The sequence below is a fragment of the Nothobranchius furzeri genome, chromosome 19 (genome assembly GCF_043380555.1).
Source record: "Nothobranchius furzeri strain GRZ-AD chromosome 19, NfurGRZ-RIMD1, whole genome shotgun sequence".
NCBI classification, from domain to species: Eukaryota; Metazoa; Chordata; class Actinopteri; order Cyprinodontiformes; family Nothobranchiidae; genus Nothobranchius; species Nothobranchius furzeri.
The window spans coordinates 4,525,113-4,540,040 of record NC_091759.1 but is presented as its reverse complement, the minus strand read 5'-3'; the positions used below and the strand labels follow the sequence as shown (position 1 = coordinate 4,540,040).

General features: G+C 43.8%; 4 protein-coding genes across 5 annotated transcripts; 3 read left to right on the top strand and 1 right to left on the bottom strand.

Moving 5' to 3' along the window:
* The first annotated feature begins 1,051 nt into the window (after positions 1–1,051).
* On the top strand, positions 1,052–3,650 carry LOC107394624 (1-phosphatidylinositol phosphodiesterase). Of its 2 annotated transcripts, none has more exons than XM_015973627.3 (4): positions 1,052–1,167; positions 1,510–1,596; positions 2,216–2,786; positions 3,196–3,650. In XM_015973627.3, exons 2-4 carry the CDS (start codon positions 1,559–1,561, stop codon positions 3,466–3,468), a joined length of 882 nt encoding a protein of 293 aa, XP_015829113.1. In that variant the 5' UTR covers positions 1,052–1,167; positions 1,510–1,558; the 3' UTR covers positions 3,469–3,650. The 2 variants fall into 2 exon arrangements, with proteins under 2 accessions (XP_015829113.1, XP_015829114.1); XM_015973628.3 differs by having other exon boundaries at positions 1,080–1,193.
* A 1,571-nt stretch (positions 3,651–5,221) lies between these two features.
* Positions 5,222–6,388, top strand: LOC129164587 (transmembrane protein 272). Its single transcript, XM_054745139.2, has 4 exons — positions 5,222–5,398; positions 5,476–5,526; positions 5,630–5,821; positions 5,916–6,388. Exons 1-4 carry the CDS (start codon positions 5,356–5,358, stop codon positions 6,164–6,166), a joined length of 537 nt encoding a protein of 178 aa, XP_054601114.1. The 5' UTR covers positions 5,222–5,355; the 3' UTR covers positions 6,167–6,388.
* Positions 6,389–8,566: 2,178 nt separating this feature from the next.
* mrpl9 (mitochondrial ribosomal protein L9) lies at positions 8,567–11,677 on the top strand. Its single transcript, XM_015973630.3, has 7 exons — positions 8,567–8,843; positions 9,397–9,556; positions 9,638–9,762; positions 9,857–9,910; positions 10,846–10,947; positions 11,034–11,117; positions 11,253–11,677. Exons 1-7 carry the CDS (start codon positions 8,763–8,765, stop codon positions 11,490–11,492), a joined length of 846 nt encoding a protein of 281 aa, XP_015829116.1. The 5' UTR covers positions 8,567–8,762; the 3' UTR covers positions 11,493–11,677.
* An 864-nt stretch (positions 11,678–12,541) lies between these two features.
* On the bottom strand, positions 12,542–14,885 carry prcc (proline rich mitotic checkpoint control factor). The gene is made up of 7 exons (XM_015973629.3): positions 14,380–14,885; positions 14,253–14,300; positions 13,661–14,149; positions 13,497–13,583; positions 13,242–13,388; positions 13,005–13,070; positions 12,542–12,856 (listed from the first exon to the last, which is right to left on the bottom strand). The coding sequence occupies exons 1-7, from the start codon at positions 14,662–14,664 to the stop codon at positions 12,770–12,772; spliced, it is 1,209 nt and encodes a 402-aa protein (XP_015829115.3). The 5' UTR covers positions 14,665–14,885; the 3' UTR covers positions 12,542–12,769.
* Positions 14,886–14,928: the final 43 nt, after the last annotated feature.

Genomic DNA, 14,928 nt, shown 5'->3' with positions numbered 1-14,928 from the left:
CTGCAGTCTTCTTCAGAGCTCGCTGCTGAAGTTTCAGTCCTCCTCCTTTTGTACAGCATCAGATGTTGAGGTGACTACAGGTCCCATTTTTCATGTGATGTCATCACGCCACCTGCACTTCTGTGCGTGCAGACGATTACAATTGTACTGGTGCGCGTGCTACTTTACGTCTGCTGGTACTATATACGTCTTCTACTGGTGCTACAAGTGCTGTCAGACATGCGTCAACGCTGTGGCCTTCTTGTGTCGGGGTTCTGTCTCCAGAGGGTCCGGTCCAGTTGGGACAGAAAGATCGTTTAGTTGCTTCTGCTACTTTGGTTCTCCACTCATCACAAGCTCACACAGTTTGCAAAAGAACACCACTGATGTGAGAGGTTCTCCATTCAATGTTTCTTTTATTGTATTTTTCAGCAGGCTTTACAACAGAAATAGTTTTCTATGTCGTAGAATCCAAGTTATCTTATTTTGAAATCCTGTTTTTTGCGGTTGCGGTTCTTATCAATATTCTGCCTTTCTGTGACATGAATGGAAAAAGTGTGAGAAAACAGTCAGCCACTGCAGACGTGTATACCGTCAGTGCTGGTTTATGTAAACACGTGAGTTATAGTTAGTGTTCTGGTGCTGTTATACCCAACTTTTACTTTTTTAAATGGAGTCTGAAGTATCAGTCAGGCGGGGTACACCCTGGACAGAGAGCCAGTCCATCGCAGGGCAACACAGACACACACAGGACAAACAAACACACACACACACTCACACCTAAGGACAATTTAGACAGACCAATTAACCTAACAGTCATGTTTTTGGAATGGGAGGAAGCCGGAGTACCCGGAAAGAACCCACGCACGCACAGGGAGAACATGCAGAAAGATCCCAGGCTGGGAAGCGAACCCAGGACCTTCTCGCTGCGAGGCAACAGCTCTAACCCGAGTCTGAAGTATTTGTTTTGTAATTTTCTAAATAAATGATATGATTTCAAGGTGATAATCTGCCCCGCCTCACCCCCCACCCCCCAGTCATTTGCATCACCGCTCTTCCACCTGCTCCTCTGTGTTATTTCCCACCGTAATGTTCCAGGTTAACACTCCGGCCATCTTTTGGTCTCCTCTCTGTTTTTGTCCATCATCCACTGACTCTCGAACCGGACTGAGGACCGCCTGGACTCAGGTGTGAACTGAAGTGAACATCAGCAGGTTTGACCCAGCAGAACGGAGTGTTTTTGGGATTAGAGGGTTTAAGTGTTCCATAGAATGGGTTAGGATGAGTCAGCCGAGGCTTAGACCTCAGAACAGAATGGAATTGTTTGGTTTTACAAAGACAAATGTCCCTTTTGAGTTCACTAGGCTGGATGCTTTTGCGTGAAATGTTTTTTTTTTTTAGCTTCGTTTAATTTAAAAATATTATTGTGAACAAATACTGAATCTTATCTTTCAATATCGTGCATAACCGTTTACTCAAATTCCTCACATAGTTTTGACTTACTCGGCCAATGTACCCCGATGTTTTTAGGATCCGTAAATCAGACATAAGGACTTACATCAGACGAGGTCCAGGGAGAATGTACAAGCTGATACCACAGCTGATGGTGCTGCTGGGGTGAGTACGTTCAAAGGTTCACAAAGTAAAAACCAAAGATTAAACAATCACTGACTGTAAGTTAGTCAAGTGTGAAAATATTCTTCTTAGGGCAGAAAAAATACAACACTGAAGTAGTGTCAGTATAATTATTTACCTTGTGTTATACATTAGTCACTGTTTATGTACATAATAGACATGTCACATGTGTGCTTATAAAAGGGTTTTAAAAGAAGTTTTGTTACATCGGTCTAGTCATCTGACCTGACCTGATCTAAAAAGCTAACATTAGTATTAGCTTCATGCTAATTCTGACTATAGCAATTTCACTTTCTGGATGCAAAAGTAACAAAGAGGCATTTGAAATTGGATGTTGGACTTGGACTCAATTCTGGCCTGTAGGACCTACTGACTTGGCTCTGACACCGACTGGATGTGACTTGGACTGGAACACTAAGAACTCGGCAAAACTGCCACGTACAAATCATGCACATATGATGTATTTATACTTAATATACCTGCAAGTCTGTTTAATTCATGTCATTTTATAAATCTAATGTTTCGATTGAAAAGTTGTGATTTGATGACTTGTTCTTTCTTAGGACAGGACATCAATTATCTAAAGTTTGTACTTTTTTAGAGCGATTGGTTTTAGTCGTGGTGCCATTCAAAGACCCGATTATGATGACACACCCATCCCGGAGTTCCTCAACCCTTTCTGGATGGCCGGCATCCCTGATGATAGGCCTCTGTCTGAGGTCACCATGCCAGGAAGCCACAACACCATGGCCCTGTACGGTGGTGTGTATGCCGAGTGTCAAACCTGGAGCCTGGCCTCCCAGCTCCGGGCCGGCGTTCGGTTTCTAGATGTCCGTGTGCGTCACGTCAACGGGAACCTTACCATTCACCATGGGGTGTCATACCAGCGGGCTCATTTTGGTCATGTCTTAGAGGCCGTGGTTGACTTTCTGCACGAAAACCCAACTGAGACGGTGCTGATGCGTGTTAAAGAAGAGTTCAGTGAGACGAATAACATCTATGGTGCTGTGGTAGACTACATCCATCGGTATGCTTACTGGGACCTGTTGTGGCACAGCCGACTAGTGCCAACCATGGGCAAGGCTCGAGGGAAACTCATCATCCTGCAGAACTTCACTGGACCAGACTTGGGGATGCGCTACAACTCCCTAGACATAGCGGATGACTGGAAGGTATGAAAAGTTCTCATTTTAGTTGTTTGAAAAAAATACATCTAATGCTGCTGTGCAATAAAATAACACTGAGTTCTAGTCTAAACTGTGTGTCCATGGACGTAATTTTCACTTTAGAAGTGGGGGGGACATGGGGGGGGGGGGATCTTTACAGTATGCTCTAATGGGAAACAGGCTTCAACACAAACGGTTGTTTTCTGCTTGGTCCTAGAGCTCAACCAGTGTCAATTAAATATAGCGTAATATTATTTTTGGATGGTAAAAAGTGCAGGGGTCAAAACTTGACTTTGGAAAAAGTGGGGGGGACATGTCCCCCCTGTCCCCCCCAAAATTACGTCCATGTGTCCTTTGGTTGAGATTTTGTTCCAAACATCTTGGGAGCTCTACTGAGTTTGCAGTGTTTCTGCAGGTGCCCACACTTTTGCACCTGAGGGAGAAATGGCAGAGTGTTTACAAACACCTGGAGGCTGCACCTTCCGGAAACATGGCGCAGATCTTTCTCACCTACATCAGTGGGGCCGGTGTGTTTGCTCACCCCAGAGCTGTCGCACAGCGCATCAACCTAAAGCTATACGAATACCTCCGGGATAAGCCGGATCGGAACCATCGCTTCGGAATCATATGCCTGGACTTCCCTGCTGCCCCAATTATCCAAATGATCATTGACTTCCAGTTTAAATAGGCCATTAAAGCCAAAAAAGTGTTACAGGATATGTACAGCTGCTCAGTAATAGTGACCAAACAGATAATGTTTGACTTGTTGTAAGTTCTATTCAGCCTTTCAGAAAACAGAAGTCATTAAAAAGGTTTTCAATGAGAAATAATTGGATTTAAAAGATGCCCAACAGCTAAACACTTTGGGATAAAATTAATAAAAAGATAAAACATCACAAAAATAAATGAAATGCTTGTCACGTGTCTGTTTTAGCTCTTCTTGTTCCCCGGTTTCCCCAAAGAAAACAGTTGGCTGACTACTGGTAAGAGGGCTTTTCCTAGTAGTTCCAAATATGACCGATGACAAACATCAGGTTAAACCTGAAAACGGGGAATGTGCCTAACAAGTTGATTGTTTGTGACTCTCTCTCCATAAAAGGTAAAATCAGCTCAAGAATAAAGAAACTTTAAAAAGCCTAAAGGTTCAACATTAAAGGCTTTGTATACTCATCCATGGGCATACCTGTGATAGAGTGTAGTGGTAGTTACCTCTTTTATCACCACATGATGGCACTGTGACTACATCTTAGCAGAGGCAAAGCAGGGCAGCTTTATTTGTAGAACACATTTCATACACTGGGGCAATTCTATGTGCTTTCCATGAGCAAGAACAGCATGACAGCATAATTAAAGCACACTAGTTAAATTCTGATTTAAGTCAAAGTTAAGTGCAGAAAGTACAACACAATTATTTAAAGGCTGATGAATGCATGAAGGTTTTTTAATTTTGATTTAAAAGTTACAAGAGTTGGGGCACGTTTGAGGTCATGAGGGAGCTGATTCCATATGTGAGCCGCATAGTAGCTAAAAGCAGCTCCGCCCTGTTTGGTTCTGACCCGCGGTTCTACTAGCTGACTGCTTCCTAAAGATCTCAGAGCCCTGCTGGGTGTGTATGCTGTGAGGAGACCCAACACATATTTTGGTCCCATGCCATTGAGTGATTTATAAACTAACAGTAGCACTTTGAAATCGATTCTGTGGTTTACTGGTAACCAGTGTAGAGACCGTCTCATCCAGTTTATGAGTCTATCAGGAAGGATGTTGTGGTCCACAGTATTAAAAGTAGTACTGTAGACTGATGCACAACACGTGTTCTTTACTTGAAATTTTAAGCTAATTGGAAAAGTTGTCAAATTTCAACAAGTAAAAAAGTGACTTCAGAAAACCAAACGTTTACATTTTTTTATTTATAGCCAAACATTTGCTCCATTTTATCCCAAAGAAAACCATAAGCACGTGTTTCATGTATTTATTTATTTATTTATTTTTTTTTTTTTTTATTACCAGGAAAGACTCTTGAGACAAAATAATCTCATTTACAAGAGTGTCCTGGCCTTAACAGTCAGTAATAACAGCGGTCCACATTCCCTTCAAGTCTACGTTTTCTACCACATTTCAGCAACATTCATGTTCTGTCCTAAATCAAGTGACTGGGTACTCGCACGGCTTGTGTCGGGCTTGTGATTGAACGACGGCATGTGAAATGCGTTTCATAATTTTTGATAACTTTGAAAAGCAACAAGAAATAAATGGCTGCTATTCTGTGGCCGACCTATGAAACACATTTTGCGTGCTGATTGTTTGCATCAGATGACAACTTCTGATCTAATCTAATCGTTATTTCCTCCCAGAGACGGTTGCAAAACGGTTGTTGAAGTGCTTGAAACCTGTGACTTCACATCCTGGCCAAAGACCTAATGATGTTAGCTCAGTTTGTCAAGAACATCCATGCATGCAGAGGTCTTCTATAGTTTAGCTGGCATTAAAAGTAGAACGTAGAGCTCCAAATGTATGAACAAGGACCCCTGCTGCAGAATCTGGGACTCGTTTGGTAATCAGAACCTGCATCATAAAGATGGAGTCCAGACCCCAAAGTGCCGTTGTGGTTGCAACACTTGGTAGGAATTGTTTGTTTGTTGTAAATCTGTTTTGTGTTAAACGTTATGCCCTGACCCTCTGTTTCTTATTTTTGTAGTTGTGGTGAACATTATTTGGTGGATGCAAATGTTAGCAGCCATTGGACTGGGTTGGTTTTGTTTTAGTTGCTTCGTGTAATCTGAATGTAGCATTCACTGTGTTTGTGTTTTTTTTATCCATGGGTGTGTTTATGTCCTCTGGTTGCACTGCAGGGGCCACACATCTGAACCGGTGTCCTGTGCAACCTTACATTCCCATTTACCTGATTGTTCTGGGAGCAAACGGCATCATCTCTCTGATTTTCACCTACATTACCAAAATCAAAAACGACGGAGCCATCCACGCCCTGAGCTTGGCCTGCATGACCTTCCTGCACATCTTCAGCTTTGCATGGTTAATAGCAGGTGTGACAAAAAAGAAACGTATTTCCATTCACATATTTTTCAACATTTTGCTGGAAAACCTTTGAATGCTCAGAATGTCTGTTTTACCCTCTAGGCTCTGTGTGGGTTTATGCCGTTTATCCTCCAAACTACTCTGGAACAGATCGATTCTGCCACAAGACGACCTATCTGTTTGCTTTTGTTATCACCACACTGCTGTGGGCTGCCGTGTCCTTCCTATTTATCTGTGGTGGCTGCTGCATGCTTCTGACGTGTTGCACAACTTTAGTTGCAAGACAACGCTTGATACCCAGCCGTTACTCCTTCTATGGTGCAACAGGCGAACCTGCTGCTGGTGAAGTGTGATGAAAATCTGGCTTCATCTTTAGAACGCAGATTCTGGTTCTTGTACTGGCCGTTCCTTCAGTGGTTTTCAAAGTTACATCTGCAACCAAAATTCCTGCAATTCAACACAGTCCCTAAACAAATTTGACTTTTCTTGCTTGACAAACAGCCTTTTGTATAGATTACTGCACCAGCTCTTCATCCTAATTCAGCGTTATTCTTCAGTCTCCTGTGGTCTCATGCAATGGCCGATAACGCATCACTTTCTCATTACTGATCGCATGCTTCCTGTTTAGAACAACTTAACTCTGTCAGTATTTTGAGCCAAAACAAGAAGGCTTGCAAGAAGCCCACAGAAATTCACTATTACAATTTTTTGTGTGCAGTATAAATATTTTGATATGAAAAAGGATCAGTTATACAATTTTAACTCCCTTTCACTACTGGCAACAAGCAAAGAGGTAAATGTGTACAACGATTATGAATGGCGAAAATTTTGTGACTACTTGTTATCAGTAATGGCATTTTGTCCTCACAGGCTCCCATAGAAGGAAACATGGCGTTGCCCAGAGACTTAGGCCCAATCTCAATACTCGCACTGCGCCCTGCGGTCTTCAACAAAGTGCACTTGGAGAAAGTGCGCTGTAAGGCTTCGAATGTGTGGTACACAAGTGTGCTAATAATTGCCAAATTGCATCATCGACCGCAACTCATGCCGGGATGCTGGTCACTGTGATACTTTATTAACAACTTTCAAACGAACAACCAGTTATTTCAAATACATTTAAATTCATTGCTGCTTTGTCTAAAACATTCAGAGCATCAACTAACCGTCCTAAAATAAACTAATTTCATTAGAAAATACATATATTCAGAAAAGGAACTTGAGCCTGTTCTCCCACAGCAGTGGATTGTGGGTAATATACTTCACCCAAGTCCGCATCGATGCAGACTTGGGTGAAGTGCAAAGAGTGCAAAAGGGGCGTGATCAACTTCTGCACTAGAGAATCAGGACACCCACGCACTCTCACCTCTGGTCGGGATCGTGCAATTGAAGGGCACAAGGGTGGAAGTGCGAGTATTGGGACTGGGCCATAGACCCGCTCCCATGTATTTTAGACCCAATTTTTATTGGTATCTGTTACAAAGTTGACAATATTTTTCAACTACTGGGCATCATTTAATTCTTTTCCAACAACATTTTGATGGATATTTCCAGAGATTAATGGTAAAAGCTACAAATGTCTGTTTATCATCTGATCATATTTACCACAACAACAGTTTACCCATGTTTCATAAAAATAAACCTCAACAACGTTACGGCCTTCCATTGCCTTTTTCAAGTTCAAGTTGTTTTTGAAATGTACCTCTGAATGATCATTACTTACATCCCAATTGTCATTCCTGTTGCATGTAGCAAATCAGCCTAGAAATCGAGACCGTCAGTTGCTGAAGCAAAATGATTTTGCTCTCCTTGTCACAGCTATAGAATCGCTTGCCAGACTTCGCAGCATCTTGGTATTAAAGAATAAATTTAACACTGAGGGAAAAACAACTTATTGGTTGTTTTCTTTTGTTTGTTTTATTTATTTTGACAAGAATAATGGAATTAACAGCATAATGGAAATGGCTAAACAAGTATATACAGAAAACGAGAAGTTCTTGAATGGTGGAGAGAGATCTGAGGCAGAAGACAAAGCTGTCAATTTACGTGGTCAATCTACGTTCGTACCCTCACCTATGGTCACGAGCTTTGGGTAGTGACCAAAAGAATGAGATTCTCAGGGTGTCTGGGCTCTCCCTTAGAGATAGGGTGAGAAGCTCAGACATCCAAGGAGGGGCTCAGAGTAGATCTGCTGCTCCTCGACAATGAGAGGAGCCAGTTGAGGTGGCTCAGGCATCTGGTTAGGATGCCTCCTGGACTCCTCCCTGGTGAGGTTTTCCGAGCACGTCTAACTGGGAGGAGACCCAGGGAAAGACGCAGGATATGCTGGAGGGGCTGTGTTTCTCGGCTCTCCAGGGAACACCTTGGGATTCATCCAGAGGAGCTGGCCGAAGACGCTGGGGAGAGAGAAGTCTGGGCCTCGATGCTTAGGCTGCTTCCCCCGCGACCTGACCCCAGGTAAGCGGACAATAATGGATGGATGGATGGATGGATGGATGGATGGATGGGAAGTTCTTGAAATAGAGAACGTTAAGTTTTCCGTGGAAAAAAAACCCAGCCTTTCAAATCCGCCTAACATAAAAATGGCCTGATTTTATTGTAGCATTGTTTTAATTGTTTTAACTTCTTTCTTTTTTTCCAAACGAAAATTATGTTGATTTTTCTGTCCTTTTCATTGTTGTTATTGTTCACGCGATTATTTAAATGGTCAAAAGACAATATTTTAGATCAGGCATTATTTAGGGTCTCTACGTAGATGAGAGGGGTCCTTTTAAATCAGACAAGCGACGCGAGTTACTTTTTTTCAGTAAATCCGCTCGTTGCTGTTGTTAGTGTAGGATTGACCTCTGGAGAAATTAATGTAGGTGTCGCTGACCAGAGGTTATCGTGGACCTCTGAGGGAGTTGGGTGTGTTTGTGCCGCCGTAGAGAGGTTTGTTCCGCGGGGACTAACATGTGGAGCTTCGGCCACCGCGTCCTTCAGGAGCTGCTCAGGCAACCAGCGGTCCGGAGTTTCTCTCTGAGTCCTGTCCAGGTGGGTGTCCAGTTTGCAATTACACAGTGGTTACACCTAACACCATCTAAAAATGTAAAAATATCCACAAAATGGTCAGAAAATCGGTGTAAATGTAGATAATGGCCTTATAGCTCCAAGTTCTCTATACCAGTGGTGTCTAATTCTGGTCCTCGAGGGCCACCATCCAGCATGTGTTTGTTCCCTTCTCAAACACAGTTGATCCAGTGGTTGAATCACCTGTTCAGCAGCTCATCAAGCTCAGCAAAAGCCTGTTAATCATTTTTTAAGAGCGAGGAGGTTGCAGGTTCGAAACCCAGCTGCGGCCTTTCAGCCTGGAGTGTGTGTATGTCCAGTTTTCTCATACCGACCAAAAACATGCTAGCTTAATTGGCAATTAATTGTCCCTAGGTGTGAATCCCTCTGTGTCCCTGCGATGGACTGGTGACCTGTCCGGGGTGTCCCTCACTTCTTGTATCTCTGAACAAGTCAATAACATTTAAAGGTTTATTTAAAATGAACACGTTATAAGATATTTTAGCTTAAATGAGTTATCGTTGTCATGTTTTCTCAGTGTACAGTAGTAGTGGAGCGATGGTGGCAGGTCCCTCTGTCCAAAGAGGGCTGTCCACCAAGGCTGAACCCTCGAAGACACAGAATCTACAAACTGGTGGAAGACTCCAAACACACTCCGACTGAGAAGATGGAGCTCATTCTGACTCAGACTGTGCCGAGTGAGTATCCACCAAGCGCCTAAAGGTTGGAAGTTTTTCCACAAAACCCATGAAGCCATTCTCCTCTCATCACAACAACAGAACTCGGTGGGCGAGGCGACACCGTACTTGTGAAGAAGTCTGTCGGCCGTAATAAGCTGCTGCCGCAAGGCCTGGCGGTGTATCCGTCACCAGAGAATAAACAGATGTTTGCCGAGGAGCTGAGAGTGAGAACCTGATTTAATTAATGTAATCCAAGTATTAGACAGCGTAGCTATTCATTCTAAAGTTTCCTGTTTTGATTTTTCTTTGGAAATGCAGCTTCTGCGAGAGGGACGACCAGAGGAGAGAGCTCAAACCCGAACAGGACTACTGGTGATTATATATATAAGCAGCCCCTAAAGCTTGGTTTATGCTTGACGCATTTACTTTCCGCGCGGTGATGCGGCTCACGGATGGAACGCGCTTCACAACTCGCAGCGTTTATGGTTTGTGCGGCTCGTCTCTGCGGTGAGCCAATATTCTCCCAAACTGAACGGGGCAGCATGGAGCTCTACGGCATGCACCCAACACTACACCATAGTAGAAGTAGAAATTACTGTTTACAACATGGCATTCCAGCATTTTTAACAGCGTTCTCGTCTTTTCCGACAGTGCGAGCTATTTCTCTCCAAGAATTATTTACAACATGTTGATCACGGTGATCTCTGAGAGCTGAATCATACAAATGTCTGTATTTATGAACCTCTGCCATACTATGGGCCATTCCCATCTGTACCGGGTCGGCCCGGGCCGGGTAGCATAGGTTGTTTATCATATCTGGGTGGCCTGGTACTTTTCCGGGCCAGCCAAGGCTCATTCTCAGCCCTCTTCTCGAGGGGGTCTGCTTCAGGCTGACCAGGGCCAACACACCCACTGCTGACAGCAAATTCACACCTTCCATTAGAGCAAGCGTCTGATTGGTGGGTAGAATCAGCCCACATGGGCTTAAGGCAAGGATGTGTGGAATCAACCGGGCCAGGCTGGGGCTGACTGGGGCTACCCGGCCCGGGCCGACCCGGTACAGATGGGAATGGCCCACTAGTTCTTGCCAGTCCGCCATGTTTTTCCGCGTCCGTCCGTCCGCGTGGTTAGAAATTTTCCGAGGTGCGCGTTGCGGAAATTCTGGGCCGTGCGGAGGCGCGGTGGAGGGGCGTGGTTGTTAAAATGACGCAACTTTTCCGCGCGGACCTCGCGGACGCGTCAAGCATAAACCATCCTTAAGAAGGGAGATGTATACGTAATTTTCAAGTGTGTACTGATGTTTTCAGACAGTGGAGTTCCTTAAAAACGCCAAGCTGAAGATCAACCGAACAACCTCTGATGAGTTCCAGCTCACTAAAGAAGTCGTCTGCAGGCAGCTTGAAAAACAGGTTTGTCTGATTTCTCGTTCTCCTTTTGTGACTTACTATTTTACTTTAATTTAACCTAAAAAGTCCTTTTATTTCTTTTTTTTTAGTGGGGACTCATCGTGCCGCTCCATGCTCTGAATCTTCCATTTGAGCCAATCAAGGAGTTGGGCGACTTCTGGTGTGAAGTTACTGTAAGAAATGTTTTATTAGCACGTTTATTGCAAAACTGTCTTCTAAATATTTGAGCTTTCTGGAAGCTGCTGGATTGGAAACAGTATCACAATATAGTGTATCTAATTCTGTTTCTGATGCTACTCGTTTTGAAGGTTAACGGCCTGGACACAGTTCGAGTCCCCATGTCGCTGCTGCCGTATGAAGACCCATCTGCGAGTTACCAGAAGCTGCTGAAGGCACGGCGGAAGCAGCAGGAAGCTTCAGGTTTATTAGAGGCTGATGAGGATTCTGTTGGTGATGCAGCAGAGGTGGAGGCTGGTGGAGACTCTGTGAGTGGAAACAATCAGACGACACAAACGGCTGCACCAAGCGAAACCCCGGATGAAAAATAAAGGACTCCAGATAAAAAAAATGATCATAAAAATAAAACTGAAACTAATTTTCCTGTGAGATTTCCGAGTCTTGTGACAAGAACAGTGCAAAGTCACTGCTAATGCTTCTAATCGGATCTTTTTCTGCTTCATCTTTGGCAGGTCGGTAATAAAAAAAACATCTAAGGAAGCAAGAAAATTAAAAATGTTTATTGTTTTTTTTTGTTAAACCACACACAACACAGGCACAAGGTAAACAAAAGAGGTGTTTGGAGCAACACTTAAATACGTCAGATTATGAATTTGGAATGTTGATACAAAACTGCAGTTGTTGTGTTTTTACATGTTTTCCGTCCCAAAGCTGTGATCAGGTTCAACCGAGTGTGTAAACGTATCCTTACTTACACCAAATGTAAATATGACGTTTGGAGGTGTTTGTAAAATGCTACCGGTGTTGCTACAGCAGACTGAACGCCACAGGAGGGTCATCTGCTTGTTGCTTTTGGTAAAAAATAACTTTACAATCACAGAGTTCATATCTGAACACATGAAGGTGAAAATCCAGGATGAGGTTCAGAACATGCATTCAGGGAATCTGGAGTTGGACAAAATGAGCGCACATTCTGAACTGCTTCACCTAAATAAAACACCAAAGATAGAGGGGGAAAGCTAATAAAGGTAGAAATAAGATACTAGCATTCCTAATAAAATTAGCATTTAGCTCTGCCTAATCGGTCACTCGTGGCTCAACTCAGCTAATGAAACAGAATTTTTCACCTGTATGATTTATTTGCTATAATGCTGCATAATCACCAGAAAGTCGTGTTTGGTTCTCTGGTTGGTTTTCAGTTACAGAAATAATAAAATATCAAGTTTTCAGCATCATTCATACAAAGTTGTGGTTTTTATGAATACACATGTGACCACTTTCTAACACCAGCTCCTTATGATCATAAACCTTTAATCTGCGATTCCCAGAGAACCAAACACTTCTCATGTTGACACAAACAAGAAGGAAAACGAGAAACCGAAAAGGAAAACATTTAGAATTGTATTTGTTTCTCCCTCTGGCTGACCACAGCTAGGCTTTTATTCAGGTGTGGTGATTTGTTTCCTTTAAAACGAGTGGCAGAGATGGGTTTGGGTCGACATCATGGGAAAAAAATGGTTTTTAACAACAGATTTAAACTGTACATTAGAGAGGAGAGGCTGGAAAATAATCTGGGCCACGTATACTTTGCTCCTATTTCATTAATAAATCCAGTATTTCTGTATACCATTACAGTCCACAGCGGTTGTTAGAAGCCGTATTTGGCCTGGGTCTGTCGGCGGGTTAGCCTGTTTTCTGCCCAGCTGTTCTTCAGCTCCAGCTCACGTTCCTTAGCCTGGGGGAAAAAAAGCAAAAGGTATCTCAGCCGATTTCCTCACAGGATCAAACGTGTGCCACGGCACTAAGACTGACGGCTGATAAATTAGCATTATTCAAAGTGTCATTTGAGTCGTGTGTGTGTGTGTGTGTGTTTGGTCACTCACCTGGTGAATGAGATAGGTTATCTGATGCTTACGCCTCTGCTGCCCCGTCGGTTGTCCTCCTCTTCTCTGCAGAAAGACATAAAAACTCCAGTTACAACTGAACTCTTCATTTAATAGAAATAGTTCCTCCTTAAACACCATAAAATAAACACCCAACAGAGAGAGAAACTATTTCACAACCAAACCAAGAGAACACCTGACCCAGTGAGCCCAGAGGCAGAGCCTGGCTATAGTCACCTTGCCGTAAGACTGTCGGTTCTGCTTTTCCTCAGAAATGCTCTTGGTCAGCCACTGCTGGTTCCCACTCAGCTGGTCGTCCCCTTTGATCTCCAGAAACCTCACCTCCTCCTTGCCTCGGTTTCTTTTCCCCTGCAGTCGCATGAACTGCAGAAAAAAAGATAAAATTAAAAAACGAAAGTTAGAAAAAGCACAGGTGCTACTGCAAACTGGAAGAAAAAGAAAATAAAACAAAGCAGCAGTGGATTGTTTTACCCCTTCATCATCAAACATAGCAGACTGCTCGGGCTCCTCTGCTGATCCAGGGTTAGGATCTTGGTAGTAGGACTCATCATAGTATCCCTATATGAGAAAAATAAGTTGACTCCAGTTGAAGCAGGTTGTGTAAAATCAGTCAAGTATGTTTCTAAAGCGGATACCTGAGGAAAAGCCTCTGGGCCTGCCATCGGTTGTTGATATTGATCATATTGACCTGCCCATGCACCCACTCCCTCATGGCCCTCCCCAAAGTCAAGCGGGGCGTCTGACTGTCCTAATTCATCGGTGGCTGAATAAGGAAGAGTTTCAGCGGGGGCTACTGGCTCAGGATCAATGCTTGGGACAACACTGGAGAGAGGGCGGGAGCTTTCATCGAGGGAAAAGTAGTTCTGAGGAGTAATGTCCTCGTTATCTTGCTCGTCTGTTGCTATTTGTCTGGCCACCTGCAGGGCAGCGGACTTAGCTGCAGCTTTTATAGCAGAAGGAGACGCGCTGGAAGCAATCAAACCCAGAGCGGGAGCTCCTGGCGCTTTGGGTCCTTTGAGTTCTTGTCGTTTGGTGAGAGTGTGAGGAACCAAAGGCCTGTCTTTCTCCTTCACTGTCAGGTTTTTGGGTTTAGGAAGGATGGAGGACAAGCCTGAACCTGCACCCTGGAGAAGACCAGACAATAATGTGTCAAAATGGGAAACAGTATTTACTGTATGCAGTCTAGTGAGAAACAGGTGATGGATCAGGTTAAATAGGAACACCTACCTGAGGTTGTAGTTTCTTCGATGCTGGCTCATCATCATCAGAGTCTGACTGGAAAAACAAAAAGGTAAAAACAATAAATAAAACCCAGTTGTTTTACAAGCATCTGGTTACACATCTGCAGACTCACATCCCGTCTCTGGACCTGTGGCACTGTGATCTTAACAGGCTCGGTTCGTTTCTTGGGTTTAGGCAGGCTGGATAAGAAGCCTCCTGTGACAGGCTGGGAGTCTGAACCATCACCTGACCTGCTGCCGCTCCCTGCTGCGGGTCTTTCTTTCCTCTCAGAAGATCCCGGTGCTCTAGGAGCAGGAAGGGCTGCGAAGAGTCCTCCGCTTGGTTTATTCTTGGCAGAGGTCGAGGTTTCCGAGTCTGAGTCACTCTCCTCACTGCTGCCATAGGCAACCAAGGACATGTCTGCTGGTATTCAGGATTAGACTCCTGAAACTGGCGGACATGGATGGCCACTTACTTCTCCTTGAGTTGGACCTACGACTTTAATTAAAGGTACGATATCTTCTCACTATAGCCACAGATTCAGAATAACTGCGAGTGGAGAGAAACGCGGAAAGATGAGCTGATTAATACAAAACACGGAGCTACCTAGCTAATGCTAGCAAGGCCACCGTAGTCAACTTTCTCGCCGTTTCTTCTTTAAATACCTGTTTCAGGCTGTTAC

Bases quoted from the DNA above. Each gene is read 5' to 3' on its own strand.
- LOC107394624 (XM_015973627.3), top strand. From the start codon at position 1,559: ATGTACAAGCTGATACCACAGCTGATGGTGCTGCTGGG. The intron at 1,597-2,215 runs GTGAGTACGTTC...GTACTTTTTTAG, and splicing joins CAGCTGATGGTGCTGCTGGG to AGCGATTGGTTTTAGTCGTG. The intron at 2,787-3,195 runs GTATGAAAAGTT...GTGTTTCTGCAG, and splicing joins ACATAGCGGATGACTGGAAG to GTGCCCACACTTTTGCACCT.
- LOC129164587 (XM_054745139.2), top strand. From the start codon at position 5,356: ATGGAGTCCAGACCCCAAAGTGCCGTTGTGGTTGCAACACTTG. The intron at 5,399-5,475 runs GTAGGAATTGTT...TTATTTTTGTAG, and splicing joins CGTTGTGGTTGCAACACTTG to TTGTGGTGAACATTATTTGG. The intron at 5,527-5,629 runs GTTGGTTTTGTT...GTTGCACTGCAG, and splicing joins GTTAGCAGCCATTGGACTGG to GGGCCACACATCTGAACCGG.
- mrpl9 (XM_015973630.3), top strand. From the start codon at position 8,763: ATGTGGAGCTTCGGCCACCGCGTCCTTCAGGAGCTGCTCAGGCAACCA. The intron at 8,844-9,396 runs GTGGGTGTCCAG...ATGTTTTCTCAG, and splicing joins TCTCTCTGAGTCCTGTCCAG to TGTACAGTAGTAGTGGAGCG. The intron at 9,911-10,845 runs GTGATTATATAT...TGATGTTTTCAG, and splicing joins AAACCCGAACAGGACTACTG to ACAGTGGAGTTCCTTAAAAA.
- prcc (XM_015973629.3), bottom strand. From the start codon at position 14,664: ATGTCCTTGGTTGCCTATGGCAGCAGTGAGGAGAGTGACTCAGACTCG. The intron at 14,301-14,379 runs GTGAGTCTGCAG...TTGTTTTTCCAG, and splicing joins CACAGGTCCAGAGACGGGAT to TCAGACTCTGATGATGATGA. The intron at 13,584-13,660 runs GTATCCGCTTTA...TTTCTCATATAG, and splicing joins GCCCAGAGGCTTTTCCTCAG to GGATACTATGATGAGTCCTA.